General features: G+C 34.5%; 1 protein-coding gene across 1 annotated transcript in view; it reads right to left on the reverse strand.

The window, feature by feature from the left end:
* Positions 1–24,419, reverse strand: part of Ikzf3 (IKAROS family zinc finger 3) — an 89,979-nt gene extending 65,560 nt beyond the window's left edge. The window contains exon 1 of the mRNA XM_046420407.2: positions 23,919–24,419. Coding sequence (XP_046276363.1) covers positions 23,919–23,925 — 7 coding nt within the window. The 5' untranslated portion in view covers positions 23,926–24,419. The remainder of the gene's footprint in view (positions 1–23,918) is intronic.

Genomic DNA, 24,419 nt, shown 5'->3' on the forward strand with positions numbered 1-24,419 from the left:
TCTTGAATTGATACAAACCAATTCATACTTTTAAATGCCATTTTGCATTAGTTTCAGTAAGTTTTATTTTTCAAAGAATTTGTCTACTTTACCTAAATTGTCAAATTAATTTGTGTAAGATTGTGACATTTCCTTGTTATTCTTTTAATATCTGTAAGATTTGTAGTTGCCTTTTTGATATTGATAATTTGTATTCTCTTTTTCTTTGTTAGTGTAGCTAAAGGTTTATCAAGTTTTTAAAAAATCTCTTCTAAGAAACAATTTCTGAGTCAGTTAATTTTCTCTATTGTTTGTTGGTTTTTTAATGGATTTCTTCTTTTTTTGCCAATATTCATAATATCTTTATATTTAGGAATTACTCATTTTTTATTTTTATCTTTATTATTTTCTTCCTTCTACTTACTTTGGGTTTAATTTACTCTTCCTTTTCCAGCATCTTAAAATGAAACTTTTGTAAACAGTTTTATCCCTGCCCTCTTTTCTAATTATTATTATTATTTCAGCACTAGGGATTGAACCCAGGGTTGCTTTACCACTGAGCTACACCCTGAACCCTTCTTACATTTTATTTTGAGACAGGGTCTCGCTACATTGTTCAGTCTGGTTTCAAACTGCTGATCCTCATGCTTCAGTCTCCTGAGTAGCTGGAATTACAGGTGTGTGCCATGGCACCTTGTAGGAAGGACAACTTTTTTTTAGTTTTCATTTATTTGGAGATTATTTTGCTTTCAGCCTTATAGGAAATTTTTGTTAAATATAGAACCCTAGGTTGGCAGTTTTTTGGGTTTTGCTTTGTTTTTTTGAGTTCTTTAAAGATGTCATTTCACTGAATTCTAACCTCTTTCGTTTCTGAGGAGAAGTCACTGATGTTTTAAGGTGTTTCTTTCTTATTCACAATGCATTCTTTTTTTTTTTCCTGAATGCTTTCAAGATTTCCTCTTTATTTCTGGTCTTCAGCCATTTAACTATAATATTTACAGCTAGATGTATTTTTATTTGCATTTATCCTAGGTTCACTGAACCTGTTAATCTATAAAGTTAAGTTTTTCATCAAATTTGGAAAATTATCAGTCATTAGTTCTTCAAACACTTTTCTGCCCATCCTCTCACTCCTTTCCCTCTATGACATCAATGAATGTAAGTTAGACCTTTTCATATGTTCCCAAAATTCCCTGAGAATGTTCATTCCCCCACCATTTGAATAATTTCTATTATTATAGCTTCAATTTCACTTACTCTTTCTTCTGTCATCTTAATTTGTAGTAAAGACTATCTGATGAATTTTCTATCTCAGATATTGTAATTTTAATTCTAGACTTTTTATTATAGTTTCTCTGCTGAGATTTCCTATTTGTTAATTCATTATAAACATATTTTCCTTTACATCTTTGAATATTACTGCCAGTTCCAATAGGTATATCATCTTGAAGTTACTCATCATTCATTTCCTTCTCTCTAGAAGAAGGGTCTCATTTTCCTGCTTCTTTATATGACCTAATAATTTTGGATTGTATCCTGGATATTTTCTATGAAGAAATTCTGAAATCTGTTATGTTCCTCTGAACTGTATAGGAGATTTTTTCTTTTCTTTTCTTTTTGTTGTATGTTGGTAATGAAGATTGAACCTAAGGACATTCTATCAATGAGCTAAATCCCCAGTCATTTTTATTTTTTATTTTGAAATAGGCTTCTAACTAAGTTGCCCAGACTGGCCTCAAACTTGTGATCCTCCTACCTCGGCATCCAGAGTCACTGGGATTACAGGTGTGTACTACATTACCTGATTTGGGAGTTTTTATTTGTTTTACTTTTCTTTTGGGGATGCTGGAGATTGTATGGGGGATTCAATTCAGGGGCACTCGACAACTAAGTCACATCCCCATCCCTATTTTTTTGTATTTTCTTTAGAGATGGGGTCTCACTGAGTTACTTAGGGCCTCGCTAAATTGCTGAGGCTGGCTTTGAACTCCCAGCTAGGCCTCCTGAGCCGCTGGGATTATAGGCATGCGCCATCGCACCTGGCTTTGTTTATTTTACTTTTCTAAGAATGTGGTTAACTTGCCTGGGCTCAGACTCAAATTCTGTCTCACCTGTGGTAAGTGGCAGTTAGGATGACCAAATGTCCCATTTTCCCTGTATTGAGTTCTCCACAATATAAAACTGTGATAGTCTTGAGGCAACTCGGATGTGTTGGTCACTTACAGAAAAACATAAATTTCTATTTAGTCATTTTAGCCTCAGAAGGGCTACTTGTGATCCTACTAATATCAGGTAAAATATATGGTCAAAGATCAGCCAGATAATTCATATACAAAGTAGTCCTATCTAGCTTTCTCCTTTTCTCTAGCTTTTTTTTAGGATTCTCCCCTCACTTCTCAATGATGTGTTGCCATGGTTTTTAAGCCAGAAAGACTGTAGTTTTTCTATCCAGTTTTAGTCACTCAGTCTTCTCAGAGCACACTGCTTAAGATGGCCGGCATGGAGATTGGGCAGTCTGAATGAGGCAAAGTGGGTTTCCACATGGAGGGACAGACAGCATGGGATATCAGAGCCCCAACAGGGTAAGAACGGCCTTCAAGCAGGAAAACTGCCTGATTTGTAGTGCTGGAGTCTGAGAAGGGTGGAGAGAACTTCCAAGTTAAGGGACCGCTTACCAAGGAGAATCATAAGAGGAGCACAGCAAAGACATCTATGCAGTGGGGCAGTCTGGTGTTGTGTTTTAGAAACTGAACAGACCAAGCAGGATGACTGGCAGCATAAAGTCCAAATGGAGTGAAGAGAACTTCCATGTATGAGAGTGCTCCAATGCGAAGTGTCAGAATTTGAGTGGGGTTAAGAGGGCATCCATAGTAAAGGTACTCTTGTGTGTGGATGTCAGACAAAACAGCTGAAGGGTGTGTCCACAGAGTGGTGATCATAGTGTGAGATGTCAGACCCAAATTAGGCAAGAGCACTGGTACTACGGAGATAGTAGTAGCAATAGATGATTGGCTGTATAAAGAAGGAAGGCTCAAATATGTAAATATAATGCAAAAAACAAGAGCCAGGTTTTACCTTTATCAGAGATAAAAGTTAAAAATGTGGAAGCCTGTAGTACTATATTGGAGTTGGCAGTATTGGCATGAAGGGATATAAAATATAGATGTAAATGTATGTAAATGGATACACATCAATATCATAGTCCCTCACCTTATTCCCTGGGAGCACCTGAGAACAGGGACAAACTCCTACAGCTTCTAACACTCAGATACTAACTTTTAAATATCATTTTTTAACTTAAGGGAGCCAGGCTCCTTGGAGATGGCTAGTTCCAGGGAATTCCAGGGTTGGGGCAGAGAAAGTGCAAGATGAATATAATATTTTACTGTACCAGAAAGCAAGGAGGAGTTCACAGAATAAAGAAAATATCTTAGGAGGATACTTCAAAGTGTTTGTCCCCTCCAAATACCTATTAATTACAAAGGTAAAAGAGTAACCATACAACGGAGAAGACTGGTAGGCAAACTATTTGAGCGAAGCTACATGAGATCGTCCAATAATGGGACAAATGAAAATGATGTGCCACCTGATGATAAGCGGAACACAGAATCACATTTGTGATATTCCTGCCAAATATATGTAACATGAATCAAGCCATGAAGAACTAGACAAACTCCAATTGAGAGAGTTTACACAGCAACTGGCTTGTAATCCTCAAGTGTTGAGGTCAGAAAGATTGAAGAACTGTTCGAGGTTGAAGGACAGTAAAGAGACATGCCAACCAAGTGCAATGTGTGAATCAGAACTGAACCTTCATTGTTGGAAAGTATTTGGAAAAATAGGTATTACCTCCTTTCGGGAAGTGGGGGCATGCCTACAATTTTGTCCAGGATAAGTTAGTCCTATCTATATAGTATTTAACGACTCAGTGATTTTGTTCCTGGGAATGCATCCTAAGGATACAAGCCTACTTGTGCAGAAACTTGCACATGCACACACTTACATACACAGAATGCTTATTGCAGCCTTATTTCTAGAAACAAAAAAGAAAAGAAAAACAACTGGAAATGACCTAAATAGCCATTAAGAAGACAATATTATAGAATTTCTGCAGTCATCCAAATGAATGGTGTAGATCTAACTCAGGTAAAAGTCTATGATATATTTTTACAGGGAAAAAATATAAGACGAAAAAAAGATGTAAAAATATGTGTAATTTCATTCCATTTATCTGAAAAATGCACATTGGTTTTTACGTGTTTGGATAGCTGCAGAAAAATTCTAGAAGGTAAACTGCAACGTTACTTCTGTAGAAGAGATGTTGAGTTGGAAGATAGAGAATGTTCTTTAATTTCCCACATATTCTGTCTTTTGAATTGTTACAAGAAACATATACACTTTATGACTTTAGAAATAAATATTTAAAAAACAAAAAAAAAGAACATTATAGAAACAGCTGGAGAGGACTGGCTAGGGTCTGGGGATTGAATGGTAGTAATGCATCAGTATTGATTTCGTGGGTTTGATGGTTTTACTGTGGTTATGCAGGAGAAGGCAGGACATATACGTTCAAGTATTTGAAAGTGATAGGGATCATGTCAGCAAATTACTCTCAAAATTTCCGGAAAAAAATAGTTGTTTTTTTAGGTACCAATCTGCAACTTTTCTGTAAGTTTGATAGTGTTTTTAAGTTGAAAAAGCTAACTGTGAAACTTTCAACTTCACACTGAAAGGATTCTTAACAGGAAAAAAAAACAAAGAAAGAAAGAAAACTAGTTCAAAGGTTTCACATGAGCAACCGTCATGTGGGAACATCTTTTAGTTAAACATAGCAAGATAGTTTTTAAGACGGTGACCTACAGGCAAAAGGTGCTGGTCTTTTGAACCTTTTAAACTGACAATGACATTTAAATAGCTCTCAATAATATTTGTTCAAGTGTCCTGTGTGTATTGCAAATAATACCAGAAGCAACTGAGTATAGCTTCTAAGATAAAAAGGAGATTCTGAGTAGCTTTACATTCACAACTTCAAAGAGACAGTAATACCATCTAAATTAGACCACATACATGTCCTTCTTGGGTATTGAAAAATACACTGGGATCCATCTCCCCCTTAAACTTAAAGGCCTTTATAAGAACATGAAGCCTATCCAAAGACAGTGGTGGACAGATGGTGAAGGAATTCCCAACCAAAGATCAGAAACTTGTTGCATATTCTTACATGCAACGAAAGTTTTATAATTTTTAATTTATCATTTTGGAATTTCTTTAAACTTAACCCCAAAATTAAAGACCACATAGAGTTTCCATTTGATGGGGTCTACTTGGGTCTTTTTAATGTGTAGACAGTCAGCATAGCTTTAAAATATTTTCTGAAAGAATATTCTAGAAAGCTAAAGTAGAAAGGATCCCCATATGGGCTGGGGTTGTAGCTCAGCTGTAGAGCACTCGCCGAGCACATGCGAGGCACTGGATTTGATCCTCAGCAACACATAAAAATAAATAAAGGTATTCTGTTTATCTACAACTAAAAAAATATTTTCTTAAAAAAAAAGGATCCTCATATTCACAAAGAAGATTACATTGTGGATACAGAGAAAGTAGGGTGATTGCTATCTGTATGGTTTTTTTTTTTTTTTTTGCTGGGGAGTAATGAAAATGTTCTAAAATTATCTTAGTGATAATTGCAACATCTGTGAAAGTTAAGATTCATTGAATTGTATACTTTAAATAAGTAAATTGTATAGTATATGAAATATCTCAATAAAACTGTCACAAAACAAACAACAACAGGATTCTTATAGTGCTATCGATAGATATAAAGTTCCCTGTACTGATGTGTGTATATATTTGATGCCCATAGGTTAATTTTGTTGAAATATAAATCTCATTGATCTTCTACATTACTCCTATTACCTGAACAGGTAAAGCATGTTCCTGCCTCGGGCCTTTGCATTTACCTTTCCCTCTAACTGTAATGCTCTCCCCCTACTCCAGCATCCAACCAAAAAAAAAAAAAATGCCACCTGGCTCACTTCTCTCTTCAAACAGGTGTCTGCTAAAAAGTCATATTATCCAACTAATTTTACCACATATCCTCTACCGTATCACATTATCCAAACAACTTTACCACATTGTCTTCTACTGTAGACATCCTATCCTTAAGTCACCCTACTCTGCCCCTATCTTTCCCCTTGTTTTAAAACTTCTTAATTATCACCACTTTTGTTTTTTAGACAGGTTCTTACACAATTGTTCAGGCTGGCCTCAAACTTGCAATCCTCTTGCCTCAGCCTCCTGAGTCACTAGGATAACAGGCCTGCACCACCATGCCCAACCACTGTTCATTTTCTAATGTCTCTCCCTACAAGAATGTAAATTCCCTGTGAACAGAGATGTTGTCTGTTATAACTGTATCTTCATCCCTCAAAAGAGTGTCCACTCATGATGGGCACTCAATAACATCTGTTAAATGCATGCATGAATTTTTACATCTTTACTGTTGATCTCTGTGAATGCTATGGATCAAGCAAGGTTTGGCAAACTATGGCTTGTGCCTGTTTTTGTACAGGCTGTGAACTAAAAATGGTTTTTATATTTTTAAATGGTTCAAAATAATCAGAAGAATGTATATTTTATGAAACTTGAACATTATATGAAATTTAAATTTCAGTGTCCATCAATAAGTTTTATTGAAACACAGCCAAAGCCATTCATTTACATACTGTCTGTGGCTGTTTGTGTACAACAGCAGAGTTGAGTAGTTGAAACAGAGGCTATGTGACCTGCAAAGCCTGAAATATTTATTATTTGGTCTTTTACAGAAAAAATGTGCAGAGTCCTGCTCTAAATTTGTTACTTCTAATAATGCACTGTCCAGTACAGTAGCCACTAACTACATGTGGGTATATATGTTTAATTTTAAATTGATTAAAATTTAAAATTTGGTGTCTTGGTCTCACCAGCTACATTTCAAGCACTCAGCAGAACTCCAGTGGATACTGAACTTTACAGTACATATAAACAACATTTCCATCATCACACAAAGTTCTTCTAAACAGCATTGCTCTAAATTCTGGAACCTCTTGATGCTGCTTGAGAAACCACTGCAAAGTTACTTAAAACAGTTACTGGATTAGTACAGCATTATTCACAAGAGCCAAGATATGGAATTAACCTAAGCATCTATCATTGAATAAATGAATAAAGAAAATGTGGTAAATATACACAATGGAATACTATTCAGCCTTGCTGGGGATGTGACGCAGTGGTAGGGCGCTTGTTTGCCTAGCATGCATGAGGCCTTGGTTCCATCTCCAGCACCATTTAAAAAAAATCTAATATAACCAATAAGTAAATATAGTAAGGTCAAGGGAATACTATTCACCTTAAAAAGGAAATTCTGTCATTTGTGACAATGTGGATGAACCCAGAGGACATTATGTTAAGTGAAATAAGCCTAACAGGCAAATACTACATGATCTCACTTTACTTATTTGTGGAATCTAAAAGAATAAAACACATAGAAGTAGAGTAGTAGTTTCCAGAGGCTGAGGAGGGTGTAAAGATAGGGAGATGTTGGACAAAAATACAAAGTTTCAGTTTTACAGGAGGAATAAGTTTTTGAAACCTATTATATAGCAGGTTACTACAATTAATAATATATTAGAAATGCTAAGAGAGTAAACTTCAAATGTTTCACAACAAAAATATGTAGTAATATACTTAAAAATAAGAAGTAATTATATGCTAATTAGCTTGATTTAATCATCCCACATTGTATACATATATTGAAACATCATATTGTATCTCCCAGATGTATAAAATTCTAATCTGTCAATTATAACATTAATAAAAACAAAAGACAAGCTAGAAATTAGAAAGTAAAAAAAATAATAATAAAGTAACAATTCTGGATCAAGACAAAAGAAGAAAATCAAACTGTGTAAAACTTAAATATCAAACAAAACTTTAAAAACTATACCAGAAACAGCTTAACAATGACCATTTTCTATTCTTAATTTCAAAACCCTGCAATTGGAGTTTCAGGAAAAAGTTGTGATTTTTCATTAATGTAGTAATCAAAAGAAATAAAACATTTAGACAACACCTTTCACACCAAGCACTTTACAAATTTCACTGATTTAAAATTAATGTGAGGGCTGGGAATGTAGCTAAGTGGTAGAGCATTTGTATAGCATGTATGAAGCCTGGGTTTGTTTCCAAGGAAGGAAGAAAGGAAGGAAACAAACAAAGGAAGGAGGGAAAAATAAAGAGGGAAGGGTGGGAAGGAAGGAAGAAAGGTAGTTAGGTTGGTTAACTTTACAGAGAACAATCTACCACATAATGCCAAACATTTGGATAAATTTTTTTAAATGTACTTACATGTATGCGTATGAATATATACTAAATATCATGTTTTCATCAGGATTTTTTGGTGTTATTAGATACAACCATTTATTACCTCATTTAAAAGCCAAAATTGTAATACAGCAGAAAATCCTAGTTAACAATTATTCATAAAATATCATTTACCTTTCTGCTCTTCTTTTGATAGGATTTACCGTTTACTTAAACCATAAGTATTTTCTATTCACACTTCACCTTCTTGTAAAGGACATAATTATTCTATTACTGAGATAGGTGACAAATATGTTGGATAGTAAAGTTAAAAGTTACTTATTTTGTAGCATTCCACAATTATTAGATATTCCTAACTGTACTAGTGATCTTGAATTGGTTTCTATTAGTATTGAAACAAGCCTTTGTCACATTCTACTGAAAGATGAAATTTCAAAATTTGTTTCCATCCCTTCACATTCTCTTTTAACTGATACTATACTGCATGATACCACCTAAAAAATTTCACTTGTTAGAAATTTAGATACCAGAGATTCTAACATTTCTAACATTTCATGGCTGCAGAATTAAAGGGGATGGTTTGCAAATAAAACTTGAACCTGGAACCAGCAGTAGACCAGTTGAGATTTTGTCAAAGCTCACATGTGAATATTTTACCTTTAGCTCTAATATAAATTATCTACTAATAAAATCAAATATTTATATTAGCAGCAACATTTGTGACCTCATTTCTACTCAAGTAATTAAAAATTTGCCTTTATTTCTGATACTATTAATTAATAATTACTATAAATACTAGCTAACAAAATTCTCTTAGCTTCAGAGATCAGATTTATACTCTTTGGTCTGTTTTCCCCACAGAAAATGTAGACTCTAAAGGAAAACAAAAAGACAAATTTCAGAGAGAATCCTGTACTGAATTTGCCAGCTGCAGGCAGGGCTCAAGTCTGACAGGTGCCAGGAAGCTATCTCAGAATGCTGATTTTTTTTTTAATCTTCACAACAGTAAACTGACTCCCTTATCTCCATGTCTCTTTTTGTTTAAAAACGTTTCTGAAATCTAAAATGTCCACTTTTATTTTTTCACTAAATCTTTGGAGACTGAGGCACTGTCAAGAATGTTTTCACTATTGCAACATTAATACATGGGACTATAAACAAGGCAGAAGAGTGTCAGCTACCATTTCTGAAAAGTTCTTTGCCTATTCTCTTTATTACCACCACAGATAATAATTCCTGGAATTCTATTACCATAAGAACAGCTCTGTAAAATGAAATTGATCCTTATAACTGATGATGTCAGAATACTAGAATTGGAAATCCCTATCTCTCACCATCTCAAAGTGGATCAAGGATCTAGGAATTAAACCAGAGAATCTCCATCTAATAGAAGAAAAAGTAGCCCTAATCTTCATCATGTGGGATTAGGCCCCAACTTCCTTAATAAGACTCCTATAGTGCAAGAATTAAAACCAAGAATCAATAAATGGGATGGACTCAAACTAAAAAGTTTCTTCTCAAAAAAAAAAATACAATCTGTGAGGTGAATAGAGAGCCTACATTTTGGGAGAAAATTTTTACCCCTCACACATCAGATAGAGCACTAATCTGTAGGGTATATAAAGAAATCAAAAAGCTAAACACCAGAAAAACAAATAACCCAATCAATAAATGGGCCAAGGACATGAACAGACACTTCTCAGAAGAGGATATTCAATCAATCAACAAATATATGAAAAAAAATGTTCATCATCCCTAGCAATCAGAGAAATGCAAATCAAAACTACTCTAAGATACCATCTCACTCCAATCAGAATGGCAGCTATTATGAAGACAAACAATAATAAGTGTTGGTGAGGATGTGGGGAAAAAGGCACACTCCTACATTGCTGGTGGGACTGCAAACTGGTGCAGCCGATATGGAAAACAGTATGGAGATTCCTTGGAAAATTGGGAATGGAACCTCCATTTGACCCAGCTATCCCTCTTCTCGGTCTATACCCAAAGGACTTAAAATCAGTATACTACAGGGACACAGCCACATCTATGTTTATAGCTGTACAATTCACAATAGCTAAACTGTGGAACCAACCTAGATGCCCTTCAGTAGATGAATAAATTTAAAAATGTGGTATATATACACAATGGAATATTACTCAGCAATAAAAGAGAATAAAATCATGGCATTTGCAGATAAATGGATGTGGCTGGAGAAGATAATGCTAAGTGAAATGAGCCAATCCCAAAAAAACAAATGGCAAATGTTTTCTCTGATATAAGGTAACTGACTCATAATGGGGTAGGGAGAGGGAGCATGAGAGGAATAGATGACCTCTAGATAGGGCAGAGGGGTGGGAGGGGAAGGGAGGGGGCAGGGGATTAGCAATGATGGTGGAATGTGATGGACATCATTAACCAAAATACATGTATGAAGATATGAATTGGTGTGAACATGCTTTATATACAAACAGAGATATGAAAAATTGTGTTCTATATGTGTAATAAGAATTGTGATGCATTTTATTGTCATGTATTTAAAAATAAATGCAATTTTAAAAAAGAATATTATAATTAGAGTGGATATGTTAACTAGTTTTCCACTCCTTCTCCTGTACCTCATTCTTACATTTCCTTTAATTTCTCCTGCTGTACAACCTCTGCTTAGATATTTCCAATGCAGAAGTTATTCTTTTCCACTTCATAGCAACTCTAGAGGATTTTTTTTAAGTTCTTTAAATGCAGCTGAAATGTCCACTTCAGGTCCTAGTACAGCTTTCTGAAAACACACAAGATATTACTGATGCCACCTTTTGGCTCCCTGACCATGGCGAGGGCTTTCTTTTGAACATGTTTTTGTTTGCATGTGGTCTTTCAAAAACATGACATCAAGTACTCAGCCTAGTAGTGCACGGAGATTTTTTTTTTAATCTTGTAGCATTGCTAAAAGATAACCAAATGTAATGGCATTTATTATTTCCCCATTTTAAAGACAAGATCCAAGACACACAGAATGACCATAAAAAGGGTCAAATCAAGTAATTGTGTAGGAATGGGATTCCTCTTGAGTTTCATTGTCGTTGCACAGAATATAAATTATGTTTTAAATGCCTTCCTACATAGATTGTAGATCTTAGAATACCAAAAATAGAAGAGATTTTAGATTCAGTTAATTTCAAATATCTCAGTTGACTAATTCTGTGTATTACTGTTGATTGAAGGGAAAGGAAGATTTTTTTTTTTAAATGAAGAGCATGCTTTACGTGAGAGAAATCTCTCCAACCACAAAAATATTTTCTTCCCTACTTCCTTGGACTAAGATAAAAGGTTAAGAAATATTAATATTATTTGTATAAGGACACCAGATCAAATAGCCCACATTAGCCTTCCTGTTCTTCCTACCCTATCCTTGTATATAAAGCATTTCATTTTCCCTTGGATTAAGTGTCTAATGAGAAATTGTAGACTGTGGGGCATAGATGAATTGTTGACAACTGTAGCTCAAACAACAAACTCAATCTTTTTCCATGAGAAGTCAGTTACCCTAATATTGTAAAGTTCTGGTGTGTGTGTGTGTGTTTGTGTGTGTGTGTATGTGTATCATGTAGAGAGAAAAGGAAGAATGGGCATTTTATGTCAGTGTTACTCAAAAGAAAAAATGTTTGTGCTAAAATAATTGAATCCATCAAATTCAAATTAAGACTTTTTATTTTATAACTGTAAAATGTCTAGTTTTTGTTACAAAATAATTAGGGTCAAAATAGAATCTATAATTTAAAGTGTGTAATTGACCTAAATGTAAAAATTTAAACAATCAAGGGCTGGGGTTGTGGCTCAGTGGTAGAGTGCTCACTTAGCAAATGCGGGGCCCTGGGTTCAATCCTTAACACCACATAAAAATAAATAAATAAAGGTACTGTGTCCAACTACAACTAAAAAATAATTTAAAAATTTTAAACAATCAAACTTCTAGAGGAATACCTAAAAGGATATTTTCATGTCTTTGGGGCAGGCAAAGATTTCTTAAACAGGACACAAAAGCACTTAATCACAAAAGAAAAATAATTGATAAGTTAGTCAGTAAGATTAGGAATTCTATTATTCATCAAATATATTAATAAGCAAGTCATAGACTGGGAGAAAATACTTTCAATACACAACTGAAAAAGTATATGTCTCCAAAATGTATTTTTAAAATGCTTACAAAAATCAGTAAGAAAGGAGACAATCAATTAAAACAACATTGACAACAAAACTTAAATAACCAGAAAAGAATACATCCAAATGGCCAATAAACACAGGAAAAGATACTCAATGTCATTACTCATCAGGAAAATGCAAATTAAAATCACAAGGAAGTACCACTACATACCTACCACAGTGGTTAAAATTAAAAAGACGACAATAGTAAGTGTTGACAAGATGAGGACCAAATGGAACACTCAAGACATTGATAATGGAGGGAAACTGGTCCAACTACTTTGAAAACTACAGCAGTATGTATCAAAGTTGAACATATACCTACCTTTTGACCCAGAAATGCTAGTTCTAGATGTAGATTCAAGAGGCATGAATGTATATGTCCACCAAAAGACACATATAAGAATGTTTATACCATAGCTAAACACTAGAAACAATCAAATGTCCAACAGCAGAGAAATAATAAATTGTGGCACATTCACGTATTCAATAACAACACAGATGCATCTCAAAATCTGTTAAGGAAAAGAAGCCAGATGTTTAAAAAAAAAAGTACATATTTATCTAATTCCATTTATATGGAATTTAAGAAAACTAATCTATGATGATAGAAGTCTGAAGTGTTTAATTGGGAGCAAAAGGAGATATTAACAATAAATAGACACAAGGAATCCTTCTGGGAGATGGTCCATACCTTGATTTTGAAGATTGTATATAAGTTAAAAAAAAATCAGTCCATATATGTTAAAATATACTTTATTGTAAATGTTATTAATTTTTAAAAAATCTATTGAGCACAAATGGTTCTATCACAGAATCTTTACTTTATCTGTACTAATCACCCACTGAATGGGCTCCATATAGCTTAAAAATTCTCATAGTGAGGACAGTGATTTATATGCTATGGTTTTATATAGTTTGAGTGTCTCCGAAGGGCCCATGTATTGGAAACTTGGTGCTCAAGGAAGTGGTACTGAGAGACAGTGGAACCTAGTAGAAGGTCCGTTCTTGAGTCATCAAGGGCACTGCCCTGAAAAGGGATTAAAGCAGTTCTCATGCAAGTCCTAGGTAGCTCTAGCCATACCCTCTGTCCCACTTTTGGTAGTTCTGGAGGGAGGATTATAAAAACGAGTAAGCCTGACCTCTCCCCTCTTTTCTGCTTCCTGGCTTGAGATGTGTTCACTTGCTCATATATGTACTCCTACCATGATGTGATACCACCTACTACCTTCCCAGAGGCTTAACCAATGGGGCTCCATAATCTTGAACTTTAACCCTCCAAACTGTGAGCTAAATAAACCTCTTTTCTTCACAACGTAGCCTGCCTTGTGTATTTCATTATAGTAATACAAAATTAACTTACACATGTCATGTGGTAATTTAATATAAAGATATTTTCAGTGATAGTTAATTCCAGAATCTCCCTGAGAATTGGAATTTCAAAATCTGTTTTTATTTTACTCTTTTTTTCCCAATACCCTTATAACTACAGAAGTATGTATGCCACTTATCTACAGAAAACAAAACAAAACAAATAAACAAAAAACCTCTTGATCCACATTTCCCTCCAACAGCAGCCCCATTAATTTGTTCACCTTATAGCTGAATTTCTGGGGGAAAACAGTCCATTATCAACATTTCTACTTCCTCTATTCCCATTTCTGTTTTAACCACTTTAATTTGGTTTCTTAACCATCACTCCACAGAAACCACTTTTGTCAAGGTCACTACAAAGTCTTTTGTGGCCAAAACCAGCCCACACTTTTGGTCCTCATCTTGCTTAATTTTTCAGTCATGTTCAACATAACTGACCACTTACTTCTTAATGAATATCCTTTCTTGAATTCCGTTACACCACACTCTCCTGGTTTCCCCACTGTCTCACTGATTGCTTTCTCTTTTGCTATTCTGCCTCCTGTACCTGACCAAATGTGGAATTTCTCAGGGCTCTAGCTTGATCCCGCTCTCTTTAAGTGATTTCCATTCATTCTCTTGGTTTAAAATATCTTCTATGTGGGCTGGGGTTGTGGTTCAGTGGTGGAACACTTGCCTAGCATGTGTGAGGCACTGGGTTTGATCCCTGGCACCCCATAAAAATAAACAAATAAAATAAAGGTATTTTATTACAACTAAAAAAATTTTTTTTCTTAAATATCATCTATGTGCTGAGGATGACCAAATTCCTAAATCTAACCTCTTTCCTTTAGAAGTCACCAACCCTTCCCTCTAACATTAGTCCCCATATTAGTGTTCTTTTTATTTCCTTCATAGCACTTAGCATAATTTTAATTAATACAGTTATTACTCATTTTTGTGTCTATCTTCCTTACTTAACTAAATTCCACTAGGACCAATGCTTATTCATCACTGTATTTCCTATATTTTGCATATATGGCACAAAAAGACATTCAATAAATATTTTTAAATAAAGAATGCATAAAGCTTTCTGACTTTTTGAATTATACTGTGTAATAAATGTTGTAGTACAAAATTAGTCAAAATTAAATATCATAAAGCTTTCATTGTTAAACTACCTTTGAAAATATAAACAATAAAAACCATGTGCTAAACCCACATATGAAGATGATCCATCACTGATGCCACATGTACTGAGTGTTGATAGGTTTCACTGATACTGTTCAAACCATGGGCAATGCTTATCAAACTTTAATGTGCACAAAAATTCCCTAGGGATAGTTTTAAAATGCAAATTCAGTATGTCTTGTCTGAGTTTTTGCATTTGCAACAATTGTTAGGTTAGTGTTACAATTGATGCTGATGCTGCTGTCCACAGGCGGTATTTAGATTAGCAAAGCTCTAAAGAATACTAACAAAGGACTTTTGAACTAAACTGAACATTTGCTGGACCCTAACTTCATGTCTAATATTATTCTAGGTGATTTCATATACATTATCTTATTTAAACTGTGACTAGTCTCTTGTAGTATAGGAAACTCTTATTTACCCAAAACAGTGGTTCTCAACTTTACCAAGACCCATCTTTTAGAAAACAGTATCTTATGTTTTACTATTGTGAAATAAATATTGCCTACCAACACATGTCCATTTTCTTTAAAAAAAATAAGGCCCCAATTATAAAGATGAAATGAATGAAAATCAAATAATAAAACATACATATTTCAAAATATAAATTTATCAGCACAATTATTTTAGAAGACAGAATAAGACAGTTGATCATGATTTAAAAAGAAATTTTATGCCCTTCTTATTTATTTCTAGGATGAGGGGAGGATAACATTTTTTGCTTTCTTATGTGACCCTCTTTGAAAATGTGCAGTATGAATTCCTCAAAAATAAAATTTTTACCCTTCAAAGGAAAAAAAATGAATAAGACAGTTGAATGTATCTGTTGAATAACTGTGAATGAAATATCCAAATGCAGAAGTATACAAATTGCACCAACAATGGTAAAAGTATTGGTTCTGGCTGGGCATGGTCTGCCTGTAATCCCAGGGACTTAAGAGGCTGAAGAAGGAGGATCACAAGTTCAAGGCCAGCCTCAGCAAGACCCTGTCTCAAAATAAAAAATAAAAAGGGCTGGGGATGTAGCTCAGTGGTAATGAACCCTAGGGTTCAATCCCCATTACCAAAAATAATAATAATAAAAATAATAAAGTATTGGTTCTGAACTAAACAAACAGAAGTACATAAATAAATCACCCTCCTTCAATTTACCTACCTGGTAGTTCAAATCCTAGACAAATTAGAGTTTACTAAAACCATGCAAAAATGCTTCATGTTTAGGGGCTGGGGTTGTGGCTCAGTGGTAGATTGCTTGCTGGCATGCGTGAAGACATGAGTTGGATCAGAGCAAGAGTCTAGTAGTCATCAGACTCAAAATGTCACTAAGTTTCAGCAAAGGAACAAATCTTCCTAGGATGAGGGGTGGCTTTCTAAAGGAGATGGTATTTGGGATAGTCCATAATGAATGGGTGAAAATTTCAATTGGCTATTAACATTGGGAAGCCAGGGGATTAAATTGATTTGAAGAGTAAATTAGTTCATTTTTGGATTTGTTAAAATGGAAGAACAGGATTAGAAAAATATGAAGTCGGTGTTCAAGGAACCACAACTAGTTTAGAATAACAACACTGAGGATGAGGGATTCAGCTGGAACAGTTTCTAAAGGCTACACTGTGGAGCATCTTCAATGCTCAACTAAAGAATACTTAAAATAGGCTTTGAGTAGGGGATTAACTTGATATTTATGTGGATCATTCTGGCACCAATACTCAAAATAAATCAAGAGAGGAAAGCCTAGATAAGGTTACCAGTAGGAAAAAACAAAACAAAAAACATGCAATGGTCTGAATCAGCAGACCATTCTATGGAATTCTAGGATTCCAGAGGGTTACCACAGGTGCTGATCTTTGGCAGAGGAAATGCAAGCCTAGCGATAGTCTCTTGCTTCCTCCCCTCTCTCTCTGGAACACCACACATGCATCTGTGCCGTATAAGATTCTGGTGTAAGAGAGTGTTTCGTTGCTAAAAACACATTTTGTTTTGTTTTTGTGTCTAATCCTAATTCTTGTTTAATTATGATGTCCTCAAAGCCATCATACAATCAACAAGTATCATGGAATATAATAGTAGCTATAAGTTCTATAGACACTAGACGAATTTTTAATATCAACTGGTTCAATCATTATTTGTCCTACTGTATAGACTATATCTTCCTCCCCAAATCAGATTTAAAATTTCTAGCTATTTAGGTTTGGGGCAATTAGGATATTATGTCATTGATGTTTGCAACGGTTATCTGCGGAATCCTTTGAGAAACTCCAAATTCCTTTCAATGAGATGTGCATACCATGCTGTTGGCTTGGCATAGTTGGAAGCTATGTACTTGCTTGGGAATTCTGGTTTCTTAATTCTACTAATTTGAGTTTTATATACATTATCCCACTTAATCTTTATTTTATTTTATTTTTTTAATGCGGTGCTGAGGATCAAACCCAGTGCCTCACACATGCCAGGCAAGTGTTCTATCACTGAGCCACAGCCTCAGCCCCCACTTAATCTTTATAGAAGCTACAACATTTACAAATTATCACATATTACTATGTTCTTTCAGGGTGATTCACAAATAGTCAAAAACAGCTGGTTACATTCGTAAATGCCAAGAGTCTATTTTATAGTGAATTTTTGTTTGTCAGATTTACAATTTTATTTCTATAATGCATGAAAAATGTTAAAATGCTATCTCATCCTAATTCTTTCATCTACTCACAAAAATATTCTCATTAATTCTGGGGGGTTTTGCTTTACAGTAGCAAGCAGAAGTGTGTTGATTAGGATGTTTCATAAATCCTTTTGTTCTGCTAAAATGACTTGCAAACTAAAAAATGTAATGGACCAGTAGTTTATACCAGTTATGAATAATTTCTCTCTCTCTTAGCCCCCTTGAATTTATTGGCACATCATTACTTTAGACAAATATTTCTTGTAAGCTACTGGCCCATCTATTTCTCAAACTTTGAAAGGCATAGCATAATATCTACAGTACCAAAATGGAGCTAAGAGGATTCATGTAACAAAAGTTGTTGTTTAGCTCTAGGGATCAGAGATTTAATTTCATTGAGTCATACATTCTGTCGAACTTGCTGAATCTTAGCCACGCTGACTTTCAAAGACTGTTTAGCAGGAAAGTGACAGTTTTGATACTAGTAGTTTAAAACCTTTATAGAAGAGGCATTTTGTTTTTTCAAATGAAATCTTAAATGGATTTACCATAAATAAACAGATAAAGCATATAATATACATAATAACTATTAAAAAGTCAAACTATGAGAACAAAAAGACTTTAAATAAACAAAAACTAGAAACTTTGAGTTATGGATGAAAACTGCAGCTATATCCATCAGTTTCAGGGATGGGTGTATAGCTCAGCATGAGAGTACTTGCCTAGCATGCATGAGGCCCTAGGTTCAATCCCCAGCACCACACAAAAAAGGTTTAGATTTATCCATCAGTTTCAACACATTTATCAGTTTTGTATTTTGTCTTATTTGCAAATATGGAACAAATTGAAGACGCACACATATAAAAAAATTTACCACTTAAAAGTGCTTCACCTGGGCTGGGGTTGTAGTGGTATAGTACAGCTCTTGCCTAGCATGTGTGAGGCACTGGGTTTTATTCTTAACACCCCATATAAATAAATAAAATAAAGGTCCATTGACAACTTAAAAAAATATTTTTCTTAAAAAGTGCTTCACCTTATTATTTCAGAATTCTTTTGTGTGTGTGATGCTGGGGATCAAATCATGCATGCTGGGCAAGTGCTCTGAAATTAAGCCACATCCCAGGCCCAGAATAATTTTTAATTAAACAATTTTCAGACATGTGGGGAAAAAAGGTAAGTAAACTTTGAAAGTTGAATTACTGAAGATATTTAACATACATAATTCTGAATGAATATTGAACACAAAAATCAGATAAGAACTCAACCCTATAATAAATACTTAAAAGATTTATAATATATATAATCAGGATGTTCTTGTTTGTGAGCAAGTGATTATACTGATAATAAAAGCATGTTCCAAGCACCTGAATTGAGCTTTTACTGAGCTAGATTATTACATATAAGAAACAGGAGAATTGGTAGTATTCTTAGTTAAATTATTTTATATGAGCAAATATACACAAGAGAGAGAAGATCAGTAAGAATCCACAATCTTACTCAAGCCACATTTATAAAATTTTACTCTTTCCAGAGTTGGCAAAAAAAAGTCCTATTTTAAGGTCAGAAGATAAATTTATACATTGATAGTTTTCAATGCATTAAAATGAAAATGTCATGTGAAAATCAAATGAAAATTTAAATCAAGTTAGGCTCTAAAGCACATCTGTGAGACGAGTTACCGTGTATACAGGCATATAATCAACTATTAATGAGTGTAAGAAGTTGAGGTCAACTGATTGTTGATTACAGAGATAAAGACAGATGACAGCAAAAAGGATTAGTTGTTAAATATTATCAAAATTTATTTCAGTTTTCAGACAGGAAGAAATTAATTTCTATTAGTAATATACCTCCAAATCTATAAGCAATGTTTATAGGTAGGTGAGGGTGATATTTTGTTCATTTCCTCAGATTCTGTATGACTACTTTGACAGGAAATTACTCTGATATACCAAAAATTAATATTCTCTCAAATAGACATCACTTCTCACATGAACTGCTAATCCCTAACCATTCATCCCTAACCTCATGTGACTTGTAGAAGTCAAAATGCAGGAGCAGGGGCTGGAGTTGTGGCTCAGCAGTAGAGTACTTGCCTCACACATGTGAGGCACTGGTTCAATCTCAGCACCACATAAAAATAAGTAAATAAAATAAAAGTCCATCAACAACTAAAAAAATAAATTAAAAAATGCAGGAGTACTTAAAATATGGTTGAGTGCCCCAGGGCTTAATTCCCCAGTACACACCCCCCATCTGGCCAAAAAGTTTCAGATTTTGGATTAGAGATGCTCAACCTGTAATGTATTTAAAAAGTATCCCTGGAAAACTTGATGCTGATTTTGTGGGCCATCTATATCTTACTAATTTATTTTAATGAATTAATATGTGATCCTTAAATCTGCTTATGTAAATTTAATAACTGATATTTGGTTTTAAGTGACAATGTAGTAAAAAAATTAGTAACATTTTTATTTTTAAGCTTTTTACAGTTATCTTATTTAAGTACTTTAACAAATTACTGAGTATGTGATAAAAAATCTCTAGCACCGATATCCTATTCACAAAAAAATTATTTAGAGAAAATGCATCATGATAAACATAATGAAAATTATTTTACAGCTTTATTTTCCTAATTGAATGCAACAAACTCTGAGGGATCTTCTATGCACCAGCAACTGTCCCTGGCACTGAGCATACAAAAATAAAACAGTCCCTGCCCTCCTTCCAGAAGCCTAAAGACCAGAGGAAAAACAAATGCTTAAATCAATAAATAATTTTAATACAATGTGGTAGAGGTAGACACAGAAGGGAGAGGCTCTTGGGGCTGTGGTTGTGACTCAGTGGTAGGGCGCTTGCCTAGCATGCGTGAGGCACTGGGTTCGATCCTCAGCACCACATACAAATAAAATGAAGATACTGTGTCCACCTAAAACTAAAATAAATAAATATTTTTTAAAAAAGAAGGGAGAGGCTCTTAACCTAAGTGAAGGGAGATGAGGGACTGGATAGAAGGCACAGGGGAAATCATCATAAGAAGGACATCATGATAATGCCTGAGCAGAATCTTGAAAGATGTGCAGGCACTACCAGATAGAGAATGGGGTGAAAATATCAACAAGTCATAAAAGTGTGAAATAGCGTATTAAATCATAGGAAACACAAATCGAAATTTTGAAAAATTGTGTTCTACCAGCACCTCATGGCCTTATGTGATTGTGGTTCCATAAAACTTTTATGGTTATAGTAGGGGGCAAGTAAACACCATTTGCAGGCTATATCCATCTATAACATGGAAAGGGACCTGAAAATGAAAAATGTCTACCACAAAAATCTATGTGTCAAAAGCAGAAGCTAATAACAAGAGAGAGAGAAAATAAAACTGCACAATAACCTAGAAACATTTAGTGTAGGGTTATTCAGTTCTACATAGTTTAAAACTCCCTGTGAGAACAAACTGCATAACAATACATTCTTAATAGATGAAGGACCTAGAGTCACTGAGATAATGTCATTTGTTATGGACCTTGTTTATAAGGCAGAAGGCTGTACAATAAATATACTCAGAAAGATCCAATATTATTAAAATAAAATCTACCAAGAAAGCTACCAATCATTACCTGTGAAAGTCATCCTGTGGGCCATATCATTTCCCAATCATACCAAATATAAGAGATTATAACACAAATATTAAAATTTAGAGATACATAAAGAGTCTTTGGATAGAAAATATTTAGGGTCACATATTGTGAGAAAAGAAAAAGGCTATCAAGCCTGGTTTATTACATGCATTAACTCTTTTCATTTTTACATGACAAGATTTCTATTTCAAAAGCTTATTTCATCCAATATCTTCAAACATAAAAAGTTTCAATAAAAATAAATGTCTGGGGCTGGGGTTGTGGCTCAGTGATACAGCGCTTGCCTGGCATGGGTGAGGCAATGAGTTCAATTCTCAGCACCACATATAAATAAATAAAATAAAGGTCCATTGACAACTAAAAAATATTTTTAAATAAATAAATAAATTTCTGTTGATGAAGTAAAATATTAATTAATGAAAAGCTATTTTATATACTAAAAGAATGGACCATATAGTCTTACACTTTACGATAAACTACAGTATATTAATTCAACCCTCAAATTAGGCAGAAAATAAAGGTAATCCATAAAATACTCTACTTCCTTACATCGCCAAGAAAGGTATGTGCTATAGGTCAAATGCTATTCTTAGACTGAACCCAAAATATCAAGATATAAAAATATTTAAATGTCAAAAACATGAGACAGATTAGTCAATCTTGGGTGACTATAGTGAAACTAGATGCTTTACTACATCAACTACTCTGTTCTCAAGGACCTGCTGTTAGAATAGCTAAACACATCATCATATTTTATTTTTTTATTAAATGTTTAAGTTTTTGCAGTAAGCATACTATACACCATCTATGTCTATGGACCTATAGATTTAATCTAAAGTCATCTAAATTCATAACCTTTTAAAACCACTGATCCATATTCTCTTTTTTCACTTACAGTCTATATATTCTGAATTAAATTTTACACATTCCTTTCCTCTTCAGAAAATCTTTATCAGGTTTACCTAAAAGTCTGCTAGGACACCAGTATCCTAAAACACACCATGTAGTTTAGGTTCTTTATTTCACATTGAATAAATGAATTCAGCAATAACATTTATAGAGAAACACTCCAGTTTCTATGGATTTACACAATTTTATATATTTATTCTTGATAAATGATATGATTAAAACTAGGAAAAACTGTAGTGGAGTACTGATTTATAACTTCACAAAAACAAATTAATTATTTGTAATAATTAAAGCATAAGAGCTTTTAAAATTCTTTTTCCCATAGAATACAGCAACCCAACTTTTTTTTTTTTTAACTGTTCTTGGCCAATGAAACCTTTACATGCTAAAAATTACACTTCATAAACCATTATTTAAATGTTCATAGTGCAAAAGTTTTTAAGTAATTTTCTAAACCCTGATATCAAAAATTAAAAGCATAAAGATTTTCACAAGAAAACATTTTAAGCATTATTCCATAATGATTATTTAAGAGTTTTTATTTAATAAATAATTCTGTTCATTGAATTATATCATTTGGCATTTGTTTAGAGAAAAAATGTTTATGTGGACCAAGGCAGTAAAAAAGTTTCATAAGCAAATCCATGTACTGGATTTGATGACTTAGGACTGTATTACTACATTTAATCATATTGTGAAACAAAGCTTTACCATATTTATCTATGTCCCAAACTATATAATCATATTTTCATAATTTCACATGCTCTAGAATAAAGCTGCCAAAGATCAAGGTTCATTGTCAATAAGAGATCCTTTGATTATTACGAAGAAAATATCCATGATGCTCATATTTACTCATATAACTTTCAATTAGTTGTGTCAATATTTCAGTTTTAAACAGAATAAATACTTTTTAAAATTCTCCTTTTCTAAATAAGCCTCTTCCCCCAAGTTGAGACACATCTGCCACTTTCAAACTTTTGGTGAAAAGACTATTGAAGAGTCTACAATAGCAGTGTGTAATTTTCGTTACCCCAAGGAAGTACTTACTATTTTTTTTTTTTAAGCAGGAAGGATACTTTTATGACTTCCAAGTCAATTCAAATGAAACTCTTATTGTGAACCTGATTTGTGCTTTGGGTAAAATAAGGGTTCATTAGAAGATAGAATTCCAAATAAACTTCAAGTGACAATAACTTTAAAATGGACCTTTTCCATATAACAGAAGAAAAAAGTAGTCTCTGTATTCAGAACAAGTCACTCCGATCAGCCTAATTACAATGGACATTGAGACCAAGGACGAAGAAGAAACGTCCCAAAGCTCTATTCTACCCCAGGTTTGTTGCTAATTCAGGGACGACCCATAAATGTTCTTCCTCTGCAAACTTAGCATTGACCCCTCGAGTCTGACAACCCATAAGAAACAAATGCGGAGAAGTTATAACTTTTCAAAGTTGGGGGAGGGAATGTATGAGAACTGACACGCTTTGCCCTCTGAAATACTTCACATTTACTTTTGACAAAATAAATAACTGGAAGCAAAACCGAGATTCAGAAGGAACTTTGCCGCGTGCACCCGTAGAGCTCCTCAAAGACCCTTCAAGAAAAGTGTGCTGGGGGCTCACCTTCCATGTCGCCGCCGGGCTCCGCTGGTCTGGAGCAGCCGCTCTCGCTGCCCGGCCGCTCCACGTGCTCCTGCCGTCGCCGGGACGCAGCACGCAGCTGGCGGGAGATTCCTGACTCGGGGAGTCCCCGGGATCTGGCCGCCGCGTCGGCGCAGATTGAAGGGGCCCCCGGAGCCAGCGACCCGGTCGGTGGTGCGCTGGGTTACAGCGGCGCTGGCTGGCGGTGACTTTAAAGGACGCTCGAGTTCACCGCGGAGCGCCGTAGGTTTCCGCACCTTCAGCCGGTTTTGAACGACAAACTTGAGGAACCCCGATAGCATGGAAGTAGCGCATCTGTGAATGTCTCAGAACGTCTATTTTTGAAGGATAACGGACGAGAGAGTAAAGTCACATGGAGAGGGTGTCTGCTTTGCTTTCTTAGCCAGCTCAAGTTCACAGAGGTTGTGTCTTAAATTGAAAGACCCAAATTTATTTATTTATTTTTGTCTAGATGCAGGGATG

This window comes from Marmota monax, unplaced genomic scaffold (genome assembly GCF_021218885.2).
Source record: "Marmota monax isolate L192 unplaced genomic scaffold, Marmota_monax_Labrador192_F-V1.1 WCK01_AAM20220418_F8-fsc00064, whole genome shotgun sequence".
Taxonomy (NCBI): Eukaryota; Metazoa; Chordata; class Mammalia; order Rodentia; family Sciuridae; genus Marmota; species Marmota monax.